The sequence below is a fragment of the Eulemur rufifrons genome, chromosome 19 (genome assembly GCF_041146395.1).
Source record: "Eulemur rufifrons isolate Redbay chromosome 19, OSU_ERuf_1, whole genome shotgun sequence".
NCBI lineage: Eukaryota > Metazoa > Chordata > Mammalia > Primates > Lemuridae > Eulemur > Eulemur rufifrons.
Genome location: NC_091001.1, coordinates 86,714,171 through 86,735,648, shown reverse-complemented (window position 1 = coordinate 86,735,648; position 21,478 = coordinate 86,714,171). Strand labels below are relative to the sequence as shown.

The 21,478-nt window shown below is 35.0% G+C and overlaps 1 protein-coding gene across 4 annotated transcripts in view; it reads right to left on the bottom strand.

The window, feature by feature from the left end:
• The window catches only part of ATL2 (atlastin GTPase 2), a 57,237-nt gene that overhangs the window by 11,601 nt on the left and 24,158 nt on the right, over positions 1–21,478 (bottom strand). For all 4 annotated transcript variants that reach the window (XM_069494094.1, XM_069494096.1, XM_069494095.1 and 1 more), the window contains exons 2-6: positions 19,334–19,584; positions 4,458–4,592; positions 4,103–4,207; positions 886–936; positions 524–580 (exon numbers count right to left, since the gene is read on the bottom strand). In XM_069494094.1, the coding sequence (XP_069350195.1) occupies positions 524–580; positions 886–936; positions 4,103–4,207; positions 4,458–4,592; positions 19,334–19,584 (599 nt within the window). The remainder of the gene's footprint in view (positions 1–523; positions 581–885; positions 937–4,102; positions 4,208–4,457; positions 4,593–19,333; positions 19,585–21,478) is intronic.

Below are 21,478 nucleotides of genomic sequence, written 5' to 3'. Positions count from 1 at the left end.
ACATGGTGGAGTCATTCCTCCCTACTATAACTGCCGCTGACTAAATAGTAATACTGACAACTTATAAATTACACTTGCTTTAAAAAAACAAACTATCTGAAACTTTTTTATATGAAACCAATATAAAGAATAACAGGACTAACTTCAAAGTGCAATATACCACAAAAAAGAAACCTGGAACATTTTTGTAATTGTTTATCATGTATTAAAAAATTCAACATGACTATCTTACATTCCCTACTGTCCTTAATTTTTGAAATTAAATAACATCTAAGAGAAACATTACCCCCTTTAATCTAAGTATTAAGAATCGATCTAGATTACTTTGTTCTATTTCCTATCCTGTTTAAGCCTATACTAAGTAAGTTGGTAATGACACTACCATAGGTTGGTTTCAACTCCACTGAATCTATTGCTAGAAATGAGTTTGTTGTAATATTCTGCTGTCTCCAAAGTCACAAGCTGAGGTGACTTGACAGCTTCTCATAGGCAAATTTTTATAAATGTTAAAATATTTATTTACCTGAAATGGTTTCTGATAGATTTCTTCCATTGCAAGTCTTCCATATTCTGTAAATAACTGTTAAATCAAGTTATTTAAAATAATGTCCCCAAAGAGACTGGAAGAAGACATTTATAAAACTGTTCTATATCAAAGCACCATATATCAGAGCCTTTAAAATCACTTAAAAGCTAAGTATTCAATTTTCTAATGCACTGGGCATACACTGAAATTTTCTTCCAATTAAAAAAATCGTGCATCAGTTTAAAATCATAAAATATTCAATTTTTTTAATGTTATTATAGGCATCTAAGTGTGAATTCACAAGAAAGTGAGAATTAAATATTCAATACTTTGGCATATTTTCTTTGAGACATACATACTTGCAAGTGTTGAAGATCATCTTCTTGAATATTCTGAGATAGATTATATACCTGTTAAAACAAAATTTGTTTTTTATTAGTGTTTTATTTTGAATACCCAGCTTATATATAACTTTACTTGTGGAAATGAAGGTTACTTTGTACCTCAGCACAAATGACTCACTTAGTCACTATCTCAACCAGTGGCACATGAAAAGAATTTTCTCTTTTTTCCGAACGGTCAAGATAAAACATTAAGGAGGAAGCAGTGTTGGTAAAATATGTAAAAATCATGAACACGTGCATATTCATGGTCTGAAGTGGTAGACGTAAAAAAACAAGTATACTATGTAGTAAGCTTCATTTTCTCCTTCTCAAAGTTCTTTAACTTTATTACCATTAAAAAAAAAAGTGAAGATTGTTTCCACATCATTTTTCTAAGTCAGTGAATGTGAGTGGCAATAGTTCTACAAAGATAAATTCCTCCCTGGTATAATCAGAGTATATCAGAGTATACAGTTATTCTGTGAGTGCCTCGTCCACCACTGACTCTAATGTGGTTCCTCTTTTTCCTTATACTCAACCAGTCTTAATAATTTACCAGCCTGTGGAAGCTAATAAAAATAACAGTAGGTGGCACTCTTGCCCTTTCCAGAATTTTTAGGAGCCTTTCCAAGTTACACAGACCAGAGCTGATAGAGAAGGATCTAAATATCTTCAGAAGAGAGAGCTCTTCTTCCAGTAATTACAAAACAAGTCCTCAGAAGGTAATCTAGGCTGCCACAGGAGAAAACTGGCCATCCACAGACATCACCTCTTGTAAGAAATAACTTATATCTGAGTAAATAGGGCTACTCCAAAGACAGAACAATTTGTTCTAACAGCAAATAAGTGATAATCTAGCTGAATCACTTGGACGTCAAGAATATAAATAGTCAATAATGGCTGGCAAACCTACAATGATATTCTCAGCTCCTGACTGATTCCAAAAGGGGTATGTAAAAAAGCAATTAATGACTGAGGTGATTAAACTTTAGATTTAAACTTAAGATCTGACAGCATGACCAACCTATTCCTATCCATGCAGCCTTTAACTTTTTGAAAATAGCTCCAGATCCTTTCATCGTCAGGGCCAGGTTGCAAATAGCAAAGAGAAGAGCCTTGTTTAACTTAGATCACTAGTACCTGGCTTGTTGCCTTGGTCTTCATAGGTGCTCAATATACTTTTATTGAAACAAAGAGGATCAACTTGGCTCTATCAGCCAGATATCTTACGTAAGGAAAGCACACCACCCTCAAAGGTTAGGAAGAGAATAAATATCTTAATCTTTTTGGTTATTTATAGTTTACAAAGCACTTTCATATATGCATTATATCTCATTTAGATCTCATTTTCAACTGCACACAACCACCACATGTGAGATAAGCAAGATGAGGCAAGTAAAGCTCTCATTTTACAAATAAGAAAGTGGTTGAGTGGCTTTAAGTGGCTGTCCAAAACAAGGTCTTCTACTATCAAAAAGCTGAATAAATAAGAGAAGACCAAGAAACAAGTTTTAAAACACAGAATTCCCTCATGATCATTTAAACCAAGCTCTAGAGCCAGCTAACCTGAGGGGCTATAATATGATAATATAAACACAAAGTTATGGCTTCTCCTTGCCTCTAGGGAATCACAATTGTTCCATCTTCTAAGATTAGAGAAAAAAAGGTAAAACAAAATTTTAAAAAAGATGGCTTTGAGGGTTCCTGACAGCATCACTTAGTGGGTAGTGACAAATATCCCCAGCCCTGGCCCCAAATAAACAGAAGCCAGACTGAAAAGTGCTCTTACTTTAGCTCATGTTAATATCCAACCTTCTTTCCACTCTCAGGACTAGGTACTTCAAATTGAGAAAGGGGGGAAATGGGAGCTAAGAGAAACTGGTCATATGTTCCAGACATTCCTGGAAAGCATAATAAAAATTACAACACACTGTGACAGTATCACCTACAATCTACCATCGGTAAGAAAAATTTCTTGGGAGGAATGCATACACCCCATTTTTTAAAAATACTTGCAAATACACTTCTTGATACACCATCGACCAGCGGGACCTAAACACTATACTTTAATAATTCATTTTTCAGCCACAACCACAGATGATCTCCAAAAAAAAGAAAAAAAAAGAAATACAAAATGACATGTGGTAGCTTAATTCAGTCCAGTCAACCTAAATTATACAGAAAAAAGATGGTCTTGAAGAAAATAGAACTTGATAGAACACCAAACACAGAGTATAAGTGAAACACAGAAGGGATTTTACTCCTTTCTAAATGAGGCAAGTGCTAAAAATCCTTAGTTTATTATATAAGCATCACTTAGGTTTCCTAAATTAAGTATTAATTAATTCTTATGCTTCTATCTCCTTTACTTCAAATAATTAAATACTAGTTGTCAAAGATAACGAATAGAAAACTAGACTTCTAAGTTTAATTACTTCAGTTTTTTTTGTTTGGTTTAGCCAAAAACCAAAAATATACTGTACTCCTTACCATATCTGGCAGAGATCTGACTGATTTCAATTACAGATAACATGCAATATCTTTTCCTTTAAAAAAAAAAAAAAAAAGCATAGGCTGGGCATGGTGGCTCATGCCTACATTCCAGCACTTTGGAAGGCCAAGGTAGCAGAGGCCGAGGCAGGAGGATTGCTTGAGCCCAGGAATTTGAGGCTGCAGTGAACTATGATGACACCACTCACTGCACTGTAGCCCAGGTAACAGAGCAAGGCCCTGTCCCAAAATTAAAATTAAATATAAAGCATAGACCCCATAATGAAAAACAAAAGGGATTGGCTATTGGTTTATTGCTTCCTTTGTAACTATCCAAAGTATGAAATTTCACACTGTGAGCCACAACCAGAACACCAAACATGGAAATGTAAATGACCAACAAGAAACATAAATAGCTCTCTTTAATTTTAATCCTTTTTCCTCTTCAATCAAAAGGCCTTTTGTCAGGGCACAGTGGCATGTGCCCATAGTCCCAGCTACTCAGGAGGCTGATAAGAGGATCACTTGAGCCCAGAAGTTCAAGGTGTAGTGTGCCATAATCACACCTGTGAATAGCCACTACACTCCAGCCTGGGCAACATAGCAAGACCCTGTCTCAAAAAAAAGCAGGGGAGGGGGTGCATTCTGAGAAAGGGCCAAAGGATTATGTGAACTGATTATTCCACTTAATCTCATGTCTCACCTGGACAGAGCTAGTCATAGTGCTCAGAGCAAACACCGTTGCACAGTCTTTAATAGTGGACTGGCTATCAAAGGCACCCTGAGTATCCATAAGCAGCACAGCAACCTAGGAATTTAAGAGTTTAAAATATTTAGTAAAATATTCACCAAGAATGACTATACAAATCAAATATGAAATAAACTTGAAAATCAATAATTAAATCAAGAAGAGTATTCATACTGTATACATTTTGACATAACAATCCATGTGTTAAAGTTATCATAGTTCTGTGCTGTTTTGATTTTTAACACCAGAAAATAGCCCAAGAAACAATGTGGGAGAAAAAAATAGTAAAAGAGTATAAACAGAATTTTACTTTTGTTCCATTTGGTCTGTCAATCACAAATACTTCATTCCAAACTTGTATGCCTGTTGTTTCCCTTTCACAACCACCTCGCCATGTAAAGCCAGTCAATGGTTCGTTGTTTCCACCAATCCAACTTTGCAAATCCTGTTAAAGTCAAGGAAAAATGTGAAATAAAGTACAATTAAACTCAAAGAAACCTAAGAAATCACCCATTTCTTATTTTATAGATGAAAAAGCTACATCCAGACAGATAAAATATACTGTGTAACATACAAGTACTTAAAAAAGCAATCCCAATCCCATGTGGGGTTCTTTGTCTGATAGAGAAGTGGTCTCCTCCAAACTTAAATCTTCCCAAATCAGCTCGCACTTCTATTCTCTAGATTTCTGGAAAAGTGGGGTCACACCTTTCCCCTTCTTAGAAAGATTTCCTAAAATGTTTAAAAATCATTAAAAAAAAAAAAGATATCAGCTATTTTAACATCTTCTTGTACAGATAAGCAAAACCAAGTTCCAGACAGAATGGCTGTCAAAACAACATTGCCCTCTTGGAATAGTTTATACTAAAATATTTTCACACTGCCTTAATTTTCTCTTGAAAAAATAATCAGCTTTAAAAATAACCCCAAGACTTATTTGGAACCTAATTCAAACAACCCAACTATTTTTCTAAAAGTTTTTTTTTTTAAACCAACAGGGAAATCTGAACCCAGACTGGGTATCTCATTATATGGTATTAAACCAGGGTAAAGAAGATCATTTGGTATGATAATGGTATTGTGGTTGTGCTAAGCAAAAAATAATAGAGTACTGATCTGTGAGATAATCAAGTATTTGTGATGAAAGGTTACATCTGGCATTTGCTTTAAAATATTCCAGGAAAAAAAAAAAAGAGAGAGAGTAACAGCTAAAATAAGACCAGAAAATGTTGATAGGCACACTGGGGTTTATCATATTATTCTCTTTATTTTAGAGTATGTTTAAATTTTTCCATAATAAAATGTTTTAACTAGAAACACCAGGCTACATTATCAGAACTAAATATTATGAAATAATACTAAAGTTAAAATATAAGGTAAATTATCTAGAAAATTAAATCTGAGACATAATAAATGAGTACCTTTGACAGACATCAAGATCCCTATACTTTAGTTTACTTAAATCCACATATCCTTTACTCAATGTACCCCATATAAAAATTCCTTGGTTTCAGAAATACTTCTAATTAGCTTGGATATCTAGTACAAAACAGATGATAAAACCCAAACTAGGGTTGGAGACAAGATGTTTGAGGCACGAAAAAAGGGGATAAAGTGGATGAAGTGGTTTATGAAAAGGAGATATAAGGTAACAAAAAACATAGTGTTGTCCAGACCATCACCTAACACAGCCTTAAACTTCAAAACATCTATAACTATTATTATATTATTCCACAAAACATTCATCCCCAATAGACTGCTAATCCTATCAATTACAAAATTCTCTTGGATTCATTTCTTTTTCTTCAGTTTTCGGTACCTTCAAATTAAGGACGTCATCTTTGCTGGTTATAAGGCTGCCCCTGACACAACTCCATTCACAGTATAGACAAATGGCCTTGTGCTGCAGGAAGCATCCTTCACAGAGATTAGAAGATTAATGATAATCTTCTAGATAAACACAACTAGTGGTCCTACCTTGGACTATGTTTTAGATTTTCCAAATCGGTTTTCTTGCACCTCCTTGCTCTATCTTCTAACCCATCCTTCCCGTAGTCACTTAATTGTCACAAGAAATGTAATCAAGCCACGGTCCTACTAAAAACTCACCTGTGGCTCCCCACTACTATAGGACCACCTGGAGATCTGTCCATCTTTAATTCACTTTTCCTATCTCTGTTCCTGATACTCCCCATAGATCCCAACGCACACCTTCCTGTTTCTACTTTAGCAAAAAGGTCACCATGCCCCAAATGCGTATGTTGTTAAGCTTATCTTTACCTTTGTTCCACCTGTTCTCTGCCTCAACTCAGCCAGCAGTGGAGAAATTCCAACTTTTCTGAATTCTTAAAGCATATTATTGATACTGCATGTAGCTATCTTTATGTGCTTTGTATTGTGGTTCTTGTGTGAGTCCCTTAAGAGCAAGGGCTGTAAACTCAATCATCCTTGTTTACCGAACTGCTACTATCAAAGTGCCTTGCCCTGTTATAGGTTCTCACACGTGGCATCTCATTCCCTCACAATGTAAAAATGGAAAAAAAAAATCTGGTATTTAATGAACTGATTGTTTTTAAAAGGCCTAACCTACACAAAGAAAAGAATCTATCCTCTTAGAGAACTCTCCTTTTATTCTACATTTATCTAGTTTCTCTATCTTCTCTATAAAAACGTAAGTTCCATGAAAGCAGAAGTTTTGTTTCATTCTCGTAAGTATTCCCAGCACAAAGTATTCCCTACTGGCTTGCAGTAGGCACTTCAAATATTTGTTAAATAAATTAATAAAAGGGGGGGGGGAGGTAAACGGGAGAACCTACCTAATTAGATTTTTCAAAACTTGAAGTCTGTAACTTCTCTAACATACTGAACACTAATAGCTTTCATAAAATGTAGTATTCATTCATTCAATAAATATTTATTGAACCTCTACCCTATGGCAGCCACTGTTCTAGGTTTACACCAGTGAATAACAAGAAATAGTTCTGTCCTCAAGAATCATTCTAGTAGGAGCTAAAGGCAGCCCCACTGATCATAGACCCTACTTGCTGTCATAAGTTACTAAAGGCAAACTTAAGAACTCAAAAACCTAATCTGGTACCATTTATTACTATAGAGACAAGCTTCAAAACTCAGAAATCCAAAAGTAACATATTCCTCCAGGAAAATAAATAGGAAAAGAGATTTTATAAAATAAATCTGTTCCAAAAGGCAATCTGAAATCACCTGAACTTTAAATGTAGTCAATTAGTGAATAAATATAGATCTATGTAATATAATTATTAGCAATAAAGAAACCCTACTATTCCAAATAGTAAGAAACAAATTCATATTTCACAGGCTGAGCATGGTGGCTCACGCCTGTAATCCCAGCACTCTGGGAGGCCAAGTCGCGAAAACTGCTTTGAGATCAGCCTGGGCAACATAAGGAAACCCTATCTCTAAAAAAAAAATTTTTTTTTTAATTAGCTGGGCATGGTTGTGCATACTTTGTAGTCCCAGCTACTTGGGAGGCTGAGGCAGGAGGATCCTTGAGCCCAGGAGTTCGAGATTACAGTAAGCTATGATGGTACCACTGCACTACAGCCTCAGTGACAGAGCAAGATCCTGTCTTTAAAAAAAAAAAAAAAAAAAAAATCATATTTCACCTAAGGAAAGGTAATATTCCCTAGCAACAAAGTGAAACAATAGCTGAGTAAACTTTAGACAAAGAGTTGGTGGTCCAGCCAGGCCTTCATGTATCAGAGCACACCAGCTCTCTATTTGCAGGTAAGCTGACTCCTTTAACAATGAACAGGCTAGAGGAATAAAGTCCATCCAGAAGCCATAACTCATCACAGCTAGCAGCAAAAGAGACAGAAAGGATGAAACTAAGATCCAAGCAGCAACAACAATAGGGGATATACTCCCTAGTGACAAGGCATTCCGCACAAAAACCACCACAAATGAAAATCTAACCTGTATAAAACCAGTACCTTTTCAGGAGATAGGTCATGAACAGTCGTGAACACTCAACACCCAAACTGGTGGACAGAATGAATACTACACATTCTGACCATCAATTGTATTTAGTATTTACATTTGAATATGTGAGAACACTCTGCAAGTCCTAGAACAAATTATGAAACATTTAAAATAATCTAATTTAGTTAAAATAGTTAATGTGATTCTAAAATAGTCTAATATTTTTATCCATTCCCCTCCCCACCCCATGTCCACTCCCACCTCCTGGTGCTGGACAAATCAATGACACCGTCGTCTGACCCAAGTCACAAACTCAGAAAAGGGCCAACTCTAACAACTGAGGTGCATACTGAAGAGGAATTTCTTTTGTAAAAAAGTTCCACTTAAAAGGTATCTCTGACCTTGAAGACACTATGCTAAGTGAAATAAGCCAGACACAAGAGAACAAATATTGTATGATTCCACTCATATGAGATGCTCAAATTTGTAGAGACAGAAAGTAGAAAGGCGGTGGCCACGGATGGGGGGAATGGAGTTAGTATTTAATGGGTAGAGAGCTTCAGTTTGGGAAGAGTAGAAAGTTCTGCAGAAGGACAGTGGTGATGGTTGCACAACAATGTGAATGTACTTAATGCCACTGAACTTTATGCTTAAAAGTGGTAAATATTATGTCATGTGTATTTTATAATTTAAAAAAAGGTGTCCTTGAGGGATACTAGAATAGAAAGAGGAGATACCTCTAGTAATTAAATTGAGGTCTGAATGAAGATTTGACTTTATAGTCTACCACTGAACTACCAGTTTTAGCTCTCACATGTAAAAAGCTTACAAGTCATCATACCCATCCTTACAAAAAGCCTAACCAACTGAAAATCAATGACTTTCCTTTCTTAGATCAAAGAATTGTGGTCACAATGTCAACCACCACCCCAAAATCTAGAAAGACAAATGAATACAAACAATCATGACCTGAGGCCAACTTAGTTGCTGCAGCAATTGGTAAGAATACTTAAATGATGATTTGGATGAACTGATGGAAGCTAAGAGTGGACTAGCTTGAAAGTTAAAAACTTCTACAGGGTCAGTCTTAGCAGACCCCTCACTTTTCTGAGTTTTACCTTAAGGAGCTCCACAGGTTCTCAATATAAAGATAAAGGAAAATTACCCTCATGACTCTGACAGGGGGAGGGGAAAAGTAACCATTTTTAAATTGACCCAGGGGAAAGTAACCACTTTGAATTACATGTACCCAGAGCAGTCCCTATAACAAAGGTGCCTTCCTAGGAAAACTACCTTACTGGAGCTGTATCTGGCCCTGGGGAAGAGCAATCAGCCAACTCCAGCCCCCTCCTTTCTAGCTTACCATTAAAATTTAAAAAATTAAAGTCATAGCCCAGGGGCTCAGGTGCACTCAAAAACTAAGATTTAACCGTATAATGGTATATAGTGCTTTCCCTCTCCCAGATATCACCACATCAACAGGGCTCTAAAACAATGACAGTGGATTACAACTGAGAAAGCTGCAAGACACAGATTCTATTTAAGTAGGAGTTCTTGGGAAAACCCAAAAACAATGGGAGAAGAGGGAGGAAACTAAAGCCTCTGGGACCTACAGCTACAGAAAACATTAAATATAGCCCATCTCCTAGCTAGATTAACATAAAACCTCACACTAAAAGCCTAAATTTTCAGTTCCTATTATCTGATACTTCATGTCTTGCTTTCAGCAAAAAAAAATAAAAAAATAAAAAAATAATAAAATTACAAGCCATGCCAAAAAGCATGAACAAACAGACTGAAAAAGACAAGGCAAGCATCAGAACCAGACTCATGTACAACATATATTCTGGAATCTTAAGATAGGAAATTTAAAATAACTCATTAGCATGTTAAGGGCTCTAACAAAAAAAAGTAGACAACATGTAAAAACAAGTAATGTAAGCAGAGAGATGGAAATTCTAAAAATGAATCAAAAGAAAATGCTAGAAATTAAAAACACTGTAATAGAAATAAAGAATGTCTTTGATACACTTATCCATAGATTGAGGAAAGAATTAGTGAGTTTGAAGATATGTCAATTGAAACTTTCTCAACCAAAATGCATGAAGAAAAAAGGGTAAGAATAACAGAACAGACTATTCAAGAACTGTGAGACAATTACAACAGGTATAACATAGGTGTAACGGAAATACCAGAAGGAGTAGAGAGACAAGAAGGAACAGAAGAAACATCTTAATAATGGCTGAGATTTTCCAAACTTAATGACAGACACCAAACACACAGATCCAGAAAGGTCAGAGAACACCAAGCAGGATAAATACCAAAAAATCTACATTAGATGTATATCAGTGTAGTTGCAAAATAGCGCAGACTAAGAGAAAATCCTGAAAGACGCCAGAGACAAAAAATACTTTATCTACAGAGGAATAAGGATAAGAATTACATTGGATTTCTCATCAAAAACCATGCAAACAATAAGAGAGTGTGATGAAATATTTACAGGGCTGAAAAAAAAGTCATCAACATAGAATTCTTTATCCAGTGAAGTTATTCTACAAAAGTCAAGGAGAAATACAGACTTTCCTAAAACAAAAACTGAGGGAGGTTATCACCAATATAACCACCTTCAAAAAAATGTTAAAAGAAGTTGTTCAACATAAAAGAGAAATGATACACATCAGAAACCCAAATCTACAAAGAGAAAGAGCCAGAGAAGGACAAAAAGGTAAAATAAAATCTTTTAGGTGGTTATATAATGGTATATAGGTAAGAGAAATGAATGACAGCAATGTTATCAAGGACAGGAGGAAGGAACTGGGAATACTCTAGGTAGCAGTCCCCAACCTTTTTGGCACCAGGGACCAGATTCAAGGAAGACATTTTTTTCCACAAAAGGGGAAGTGGGGCTGAGCTCTGTAGACAGTCCGCAGCCCAGGGGTTGGAGACCAAAGCAAGGTAACTATATTACCAATGAAGCAGTATAATATTATTTGAAAGTCGGCTTAGATTAGTTGTGAACGTATATTGCAAACTTCAGGCAACTACGAAATAAAAATTTTAAAGAAGTATAATGGATATATACCAACAGAGTACATAAAATGTGATCACATAAAATGTTCAATTAAAACTAGAGAAGGCAGAAAAACACAGGAAGATAAAAAAAGAAAAATGTGCAAAATATAGAAAACAGTTACAAACATGGCAGCTATTAATCCAACTTTATCAATAATCACAAATTAATAATATCAGAAACCAAAGAGGAATCATCATTACTAATTCTATGGCTACTAAAAAGATAATAAAGGAATACTAAGAACTCTGTCCCACAAATTTAGTAACTCAGTTGAAATGGACCAATTCTTTGAGAGAAACAAAGTACTGAACTCACACAAGGAGAACTAGACCATCTATCTGAGTAGGCCTATATCTACTTTTAAAAAAAGTTAATTAATTAATAACCTTCCAAAAAAGACCATACTAAGTCCAGACAGTTTCAGTGCTGAGTTCTGCCAAACACTTAAAGAAGATATGATACCAGTTCTCTACAAGTGCTTCCAGAAAGCAGAAGCAGAAGGAATACTTCTTAACTCGCCCTATGTATTATCCTAGTACCAAAACCAGGTAAAGATACGACAACTAAATGAAAACTACAGATCAGCATATCTAACAAACCACAGATGCAAAAATCCTCAACAAAATATTAGCAAATCAAATATGACACCATATAAAAAGAATTATACACCACAATCAAGTGGCATTTGTTCCAGAATGCAAGACTGGCTCAACAATTGAAAGTCAATAAATGTAACCCATCACATCAACCCAATGGTCTAAAGAAGAAAAATCACATAGTATCAATAGATACAAAAAAGCATTTGACAAAAGCTAACACTCATTCATAATTAAAAAAAAAAAAAAACCAAACTCCTAACACACTAGGAATAGATGAACTTCCTCAACTTGATGAAAAAAAATCTACAAAAAATCCTACCACACCTTAGGGCTGAGGGTTTAGAGAAAAGGTAGGGGGGTGACAGCTAAGAGATATGGGAATTCATTTTGAGATGATGAAAATGCTTTGAAATTAATTGTAGTGATGGCTGCACAGCTCTTTGAAAATACTAAAAGCCATTGAATTGTGTATTGTAAGTGAATGAATTATATGTTAAGTGAATTATATCTCAATAAAGCTGTTCAAGGAAAAACAGAGCATCAAATATCCTTAGCATACAAGTTTAACGAAGACTCCCAAGTCATACAAAATCCATCCCATTAATACTATAGGAATTTAGGGGAAGAAGGTACGGTTCACTACAGTTTCTGTTAACTGTCCATATACTAGTGCAATATAACATAAACCTTATTGCTGAACTTGCTTCTTGATGAAAGGATTAAGGTATACATTCTCTAAAGTATCTATAGAAAATGTATCCTATTAAAGAAATGTGTAAGAAAAAATTTTCAAGAGTGAGAAAAAAGAAATTCTGAACTAAAACTCAGGAGCTGAACAACAAAATTGTCCTGGAGGAGTGGGGGAAGGAGGCAGGGGGCTAATTATCTTTAAAAAAAGTTTCTCCTCCAAAACCAACTAATATTAATATAAAAGGAATTTAAATTACATAAGACAGTTTAACTCCCTAAATATTCTAAAACTGATGTTTGAGTAGTCAGTGTTCATGTGTAATACTTTGAGATAGTCTTCAATAAATAACTTAAATAGAACCAATTTCTATAGAAATAGTAAATCTAACTTACAGAAACAAAGACTTTAAAATGGAAAAATATCTACAATTTATGTTCTCTGAAATCCAAAATTGAAAAATGTGATGACACAGGTACCATAATTTTGATGATACCACAAAAGATCCAATATGTACATCTGGGGCTTAAAGCTGGAAGGGTACTTTTAGGCAATAGGTTCAGGAATGTAACCAAGAAAGTCTCTCCTAGAATACTGCAATAAAGACTTTGAACAATAGATCACAGACTCTTCCATCTCATCTATTTTTGATTCCTCTAGCTTCGGCAGCACTTGGTGAAGTTTTTGTAATTGAAATCTGAAATCACTCACACTAATTTAAAACCTGTATATGGGAGAATAGAAAATTGGCTAAGAAAATTAGTTCCAGTTCCAAAATCAAAATCTCAAGGGGAGGACCCCAATATGCTAATGGATGGTCCACAGTCCACATAACCTCTATACCCAGTCTCCTTAAGCTATTATTCACGGGGGGGGCCTCACAATTTTTATTTCCTTATTTTCCTTATTGACTTAAAATTCTGATCAAATTTTGCCTGCTTCTCATATTGGCAAAAAGAATACAAAATTCAAAATTTCAGCAACTTGTTACATAGAAGTTACATAAAATGTTTCACTTATAATGAGTGAAATATTCAAAGGTAAATTCAGTTAAAATAATAAATGAATAAGCTAAACTTCTACATTAAATCTGGCAAATGATTTTATGAGCAAATGAACCCTGTATCAAGTATAATGATGACATGAAATTTAAAAATGCACACCTATCAGAATGGCTAAAATTAAAAAGACTGACAATACTGTTTACCAGACATATAGCAACAGTAAGTCTCTTTACAATTCTGATGGAAGTGCAAATTGGTGAAATCACTTTGGAAAAAATTTTGGCAGTCCCTACTGAAGTTAAATAAGTATTTTACCCTATTACTCCACATGTCTACTCCTGGGTATAAACCCAACAGAAGTAAGTGCTTACGTCAGCAAGACTTGTACAAAAATGTTCATAGCAGCTTTATTCATAATAAATGAAAACTAGAAACAATCCATATGTCTATCAATTAGAAGGGGTACATAAACGGTGATATATTCATTTAATGAAATACCACTCAGCAATAAAAAGTAACAATTTTTTTATACATGTATAATAACAACATGAATAAACCTCTTAGGCTTAATGTTGAGTAAAAGAAATCAGACACAAGAGTACATACTTTATGATTACATTTATGTGAAGTTCCAAGTAGGCAAAACCAATCTACAATGATACAAGTCAGAACAGGGTGGCCCTTGAGAGCTGGAGATAGTAGTTAATGGGAGAGGGAATGAGAAAAGCCTTCTAAGAATGCTGGAAATGTTCTGTCTTGATCTGAGAGGCAATGATTACAAAAGTATACACATATAAAAATCCACTGGCTATACTGAGGTTTATACACTTTATTACATGTAAATTATACCAGATTAAATAAATAGTAAAATGATCCAAGGAAGATGCATTTTAAAATATTGTTCTCCGTCCAAATCCATTTCTTTCTTAGAAAAGAAAAGGAAACAAATCAAGTTTCTCATCATGTAGTCCCACATTTCCCATGAGTCTTACATCTCAGACACTGTTAGCCTTAAAGAGGAAGGTGAAATCAAGTTCAATATCCCACAGGCCTGATTCTGAGATATCTGTGCTTTGGGCAAGTTATATGCAGCAGCACATATGATTCTTAAAAGATAGTTTTTACTCCTGATCTCTGGCAAGAGTTTTGAGAGCAGGTCTTTAAATGGTGAAGAATAAAAACCTATATAAAGGACAGTTCTCTTAAAATGCCATTAGCAAATATGTTACAGATGAAGTCAAAATTTTATATAGCAAACAAAGCAAAGACCCTCTCCATTAAGCTTAGATACCAGTGGGCAGCAAGAAAAGTCACCACCTTTGTACTCCCAGGTGTCCTCCTGTCAGTCAAGTTCAACTCTGCAGTAAACAATGAAATGCAAGCAAGGTGAACACTCACAAAAGAACAATTTAGTGTAGGTATATCCTATAATGTACCTGTACTTTACATACTACAGCTATATGGGAAAATGACCAAACATAATTTTACATAATAGTTTTTAGAATAAAGGTTCTGGCATCAAAATGCCTGCTCAGACATCTCAGCTTTGCCACTTACTTTGACTTATTTCTTCAACTACTAAGTTGAAATACTAATATTACTGCACAGGGTTACTGTGAATACTGAGTAAGATAATGTCTATTAAATGCTTAGTAATCAAAATACCTAGAATTCAGTAAAGATTGAAGAATTGTTATATTAAAAGATAGTATGTGCCTCCTGATGGAAGAATACATCATCATCTACGAAGTACTACTGCCAAAAAAGTGTCAAACCTGAGTTTGATCAGGTCTCTAGATTCAACTAACAATTTATAGAAAATTCACAGGGCACAGAAACACGTAAAACCACACCAATGAGATACAACAGCGAATCCAGAGTGGGAAACTCTAAAAGACCACCAAATCAGTCTCTTGAACAAATAAATTCTCCAAAAAAAGAGAGAGAGGTAGAGAAACTTAAAAAGAGTAAAAAATACTTTAAAGATAATCATAATGTAGACCTCTTCTGGTTGGATTCCAACAAACTATTAAAAAATAATAAAGCATTTGAGGCAACTGGAAAATTAAACAGTTATAAAACATTTCACAATATTAAAGAATTACTGATTTTTATATACAGTATTATTGTAATGTCCAAAAAAGCCCTTATATTTAAAAGACACACACTAAAATATTTACAAACAAAATGATATGATGTCTGGGATTTACTTCAAAACAATACATAAGCTGTGGAATTGAAATACAGATGAAATGAGATTGATGGAATTGTAACTACTAAAAATTGTTAAGTACATGGGCATTCATACTATTGTCTACTTTTACATGCATTTAAAATTTCTCACAATAAAGTTTTAAAAAAACAGGAAATAAATATAAAAGTAGAAGTAACTCTGTACTGAATTAAGAATCCTGACATAGAACAGTTCAATAACAGCTATCACTATTACCTAGTATTAATATCCCAAGCATTATGTTTAGTTTTACATGTATTATATAATTTAATTCTACTAAATTAAGTTTTGACCTTTGTAAGCTGATTCCTGGAATTCAAACTACTTTTACAGTAGCCAGATATGACATTTTGAACAGCATTTTTCTAACAACTCCTATTGACACTGGAATAATCTACTTCACTTTGGAAGGGTGTAATTAACAAAGAATCAACTGACTAAAAACTATAACATCAAAGCAAATATCCATCAACAGTTAAATGGACAAATAAAATGTGGTACAATCATACAGTGAAATACTAAGGCAACAAAAATAATGCAAAAACATGGGTACATCTCAAAGTTATAATATTAACAAAATAAGCTAAACACAGAATGCATATGGTATGATTTCATTCACGGTATGCTCAAAAACAGATTAAATGAGCCTTTGGTGAGAGGTTCAGAACAGTAGTTACTTTTGGGGGATAGATATTAACTGGGAGAGAGCATAAAAGGAGAGTGTTCTATATCTTCATCTGGGTAGTATTAATATGGGTATACATATATGTAAAATTTCATCAAGCTGTACACTTAAGATTTGTGCACCTTTCTGTAAGTTATACTTTAAGAAAAAAAGAAACATTTTAAAAAGGAACATTTCACCTGAACTATACTCCCGAACCACCAAATCAGAATTAGAAAGGGGGAAGCACAGAACACGTGAAGAGTATGCACATGTATTTTGGAGGGGAAAGTTAACCTCCCTCATACCACCAATACTAATTCAGTCTCTGATCACAGATTTTAATCTCCTCTTGTATAACTGACTACTTTAGTAAACTATAATATATACTTCCATAGATTAGACTCAGGCCAACACAGAAGACTCCTACTTCTTTCAGCTAGCATCCTACCTTTGCGGGCACAGAGGTGAATAAAATAAATCCAAAACGATCACACTGTTATTTCTCCTTCTTTACTTTCACCTCACAGGAAAAGTATGATCCATCACTAAATCAGTGTTAAGTAGAGGCATGTTATCCCAAAAATCAGACTGTTTAAATGCAATTTCTGATTAACAGAACAAGGTGATTTCTATCAGGAATTCTAAATGGAAACCTTATAAGTGAAACTTAATGAAGAAACATCAACTTAGAAGCCACTAACTAGGTGTGTAGCCTCACTCAGGCCATCATAACCCTTTCTATGGCTTCAGTACCTCCCCCACAAAAGAGGAAGTTCTATTAGTTCAGAGACTGCACATACATGACAAATGGGGGGCTGCTACGCCCCTTCTGAACACCTACTACTAATTTTTTTTTTTTTTTTTTTTTTTTTGAGACAGAGTCTTGCTCTGTCACCTGGGCTAGAGTTCCGTGGTGTCAGCCTAGCTCACAGCAACCTCAAACTTCTGGGCTTAAGCAATCCTCCTGCCTCAGCCTCCCGAGTAGCTGGGACTACAGGCATGCGCCACCACACCCAGCTCATTTTTTTTTATTTTTTAGTTGCCCAGCTACTTTTTTCTATTTTTAGTAGAGACAGGGTCTCACTCTTGCTCAGGCTGGTCTTGAACTCCTGACCTCAAGCAATCCTCCAACTTTGGCCTCCCAGAGTGCTAGGATTACAGGCGTGGGCCATCATGCTCGGCCTGAACACCTACTACTAATCGACCAGAGATGAACTCAGAAATGGCACCTGAGGTGAAACTTATCTGTCATTCCTAGGCAAATGATCTAAGCTGCCTTCCCTTTCGAACACTCTACTGTCTGTGACTCACTTGGAATCGAATACATTTGCTGTGAACAGCTCAGATTCACATAGATACAATACATCAAAGCTAACTTAAGGAGTTAGCGGGCCTTAAGATACAGAAATTCTTTATCATCTTTAAAAGTACAGACATTTTTTAAAAGAATGTGTCAGTATTTATACAGTTCTCTATTTCAGACAAGATCAGGTGTGTTCAGGGTGGTATGGCTATAGACAATATTTCTCTTTTCAGATGTAAAATTCTAGGAAATAATCACCTCTAAATGAAAAACTGTATCTTTCTCAATTTCCTAAACATGTAAAATATTATTCTTTAATATGAACTACATTCTTGATACTCAGAAATACTTGAGAATAACCTGAAAAGATCCTTATGAAAAAAATTTACTGAAAAGGCTTTCTGGAAAACCAACTGGGAATGCTTACCTCATTTCTTATCTCAAGGTAGATGCATACCCAGTTACAGATTCATACAGCACTCATAAAGATGAACATCCTGACAAGTGTTTAGACAATTACATAATTCTGTCAACGTATTATTTCTAATGTCTTCGTGTAGCTTCTGAATGTCAAAAGTCCCTGTATAGCCATTCCCAATAACAGCTCCACTCCAAAATTTCCAATTCCTTTTTCTTGACCCCTATCAAACTCCCATTCCTGCAACCCAAATTTCAACTATTAGAGAAACAGTCTGATTCAAGTGAAAAAAAAAATTTTTTTTCAGGAGAGAAAGTCAAAGTCAGGGAGAGGGAGGAAAATAACAATTGTCTGTACCATCTAAAATGAAGATGTGTAGTGCAAGGGAGATTCATCAATCAAAATAGACAAGTGCCTACTAAGGCCCAAGTGTGCTAGGCTCTGGAGACATGATTAGCAAAGTAAGGCCCACCCCTGAGAGAGCATAAACTAGCCAGAAAAAATAAGCAACTAAAGTAGTATCAATAAAACATACGACATTGCACCATGAGAGTTAGCAAGAGGATGTAATGTATTACAAGTAAGGAAAGACCCCTATGATAATATTAGCTAAGAATACAGCAAAATTTGAGAAATAATATCCTCTGTTATATTAATAATATAATATAATTATCCTGAATAATTATCCTCTGTTATAATAATATACTGTCTGCCTCTATATAGTTGGCATACAGAGGCAAAAGAGGCTGAGATCATGGATGGCCACGGAAGCCACTCTGAGGAATTCAACTTCATCTCAAAAAAGTTAAGTCACTAAAAGTGACTTATTTAAGGAACATAGGTGTACTTTTCCAAAGGTCTCTATCTATCTACTTCACTCACTGTAAAGGTGGCCAAGAAGGGAAAAGTGTGAAGAAATAACAAAAAGGGAGAGAAGATAAATAGTACTTCAGAGACTTTCAGGGTATACTTAGACATCTTAGGTTAGAACTACAATGCCTGGAACATAAATATTCAATCATATATAACAATGTATATTTTATGCAAAAAGGAGTTATGGAAATGAAAAGAAGTCAAAAGTTCAAACTTACTTTACTGTCTTAACCAAGAAGTTCTTTAAAGAACTATATTTCTGTAAAATTAAACATACAGTTATTACTGGTTTTTGTCTATTTTTTAAAACAGGGTTGGTTGGTAGTTTTTTGTTGTTAACTGGGTTCAATTTAAAAGACACTATTCACCTTGTTATACATGTATCTAAGCATGAAGTCCAGTAGAAATGATTTCCCTTTACGAAAAGCTCCTGCCACAGATACCACTACTATGTTAAGATCTCGAATGTGCTCCTGTAGCAGTATCTGCTCCAAAGCTTCTTCATCAAGCTCAAAGTTATGGTCATCTTCATGAGCAAGAACAATCTGTACTGGACATGGTTTCTTCATAACCTCATCAGAGTTTACTAGGTCAAGGTCATCATCTTCATAATTCTCACCTAGAATTTAAAAAAGAAAGAAGCAGGTTACCTTAACCCCTGCATTGCAAACTTTTCATTAAGGATCACAACTAAAGCAAAATTTCAAATAAACAACTGCCCCCTCCCTCATTACACATCATTTGAGAATAGTTACAACAAGTGATGTTCAATAGCTTTGGAATTCTCACTCCCTCTGTATCAGGACAAAGAACGCCAGCACAATTTCCTACTATATATACAGATAAGCAACAATACTAAGTATGGCCTATCTTATGGTCTTAACAGCTAAATGTGAGCAGCAGCTATTCTTGAGCATTGTATCATTCTGTAAACAACTTTTGCTACTGCATGCACAAAAACCAGATATAGAAGGGAAAAATCAATTTCACCTGCTCCTTCAGATTCCAATTTTTCCTTGGACATCACTTGGAAAATTACTCCACATTACAAAGGTTAAAACACATATATGAATTGTGCATGTTATTTTTCATTCTAGAACTTAATGAGCAAAGTTAGGGTCCTAACAAGTTTCCAAAAATGATATTTATGACAACGAGTCCCTAATTTAATAAGAGTAACCTACTAACATAGACTTCCTTACTAAAGTAAAGCCCAGGATTAATGTTTTAATAGAAGAAAATGGTCAGTGAGATGCAGTTATAGTCTTGTCTTATCTTCCACTGGGGCTCTGTCTCAAACATCACAGCCACCACTTTAAAATTATATAGTTCCCCTGAAAACAGCCACAAAAACTTTTCCTTTTTTCCCCCACAACACACCAAAATAAGGTAACCTTTGCAGAAAGAATCTTACTGAATAGTGATGAAGAAATCACTAAGGAAAATGTAAAATTTCCAAAGTTTAGGTTTCTGTTCTTTTGTAAAACCCACCTAATAGCTTCAGAAGACATGTACCTTGTTTGGCTTTCTTCTCTGTCAACTGCATGATCCATTGTAGCAACAAGTTATTCCTGGGACCTTATCCTCTCCCATATCAAAATTTCTAAGAGACCCTCCCCTTGAGCCTGTCTACTAAGGGCCAGTTTCCACTCTAAGGAGACATACAGTATCCGTCATGTTCACAGCAATTACTGCCCACACACGCTCCCTCACTGAGGCGCAGTACATTATTAATCAGTATAATATCTTACCCACATAACCACTATTCACAGAGCAAAGATTATATACCTACATTAGTGGATTTTTAACCTTTTAACAAAAAGAAGCACCTAGCTTACCTGATTTGCAAAGACTATTACAGCCCTTACCTAGACATCACAAGGCACCTTTAACTGTATAAAGCAAAGTCAGCAACACTATTTCAAAATGTGCTGCAAGCAGTGACAATACATTATAAAGAGCAAGCAACTTCAAAGGAGAATCTTTGGAAGTAAAAGCAATTAATATTTAATTAAAGAGGATATTATCATTATCTGTTTCAATAGCATACAGCTAGAGTCAGGTATGCTATTTGAACACACAAAAAGTATACTTTCCAGGAAAGGTTACAATAGTTAAATCTCAAAATAATATCATTAGGTAAGTCCAAATAAATAATAAAACAGTATACAATGTGTGATTAAAAGCTTCCATGCTTAGTAGTTAAGACCATGAGCTAGGGAGCAAAACTCCATATATGTATGTCGCTTAACTTCTCTGTGCCTGTTTTCTCATCTGCAAACTGGGTATAATAACAGTACCTACCTCATAGGGTTATCATCAGGATTAGAAGAAACATCTGTGGTACATACTAAGCACTATAGGTGTCTCTTAAGGTAACTCTTTTTAAAATAACCCAACAGGAGCTTTTATTTTATACCTTGAAATGTCAAAACGCTACAGTGATTTTCAACTGACCGGTGTAGCTGTGCACTGCCATCACCATCCACTCATTTGCTCAGGCACAAACCTGA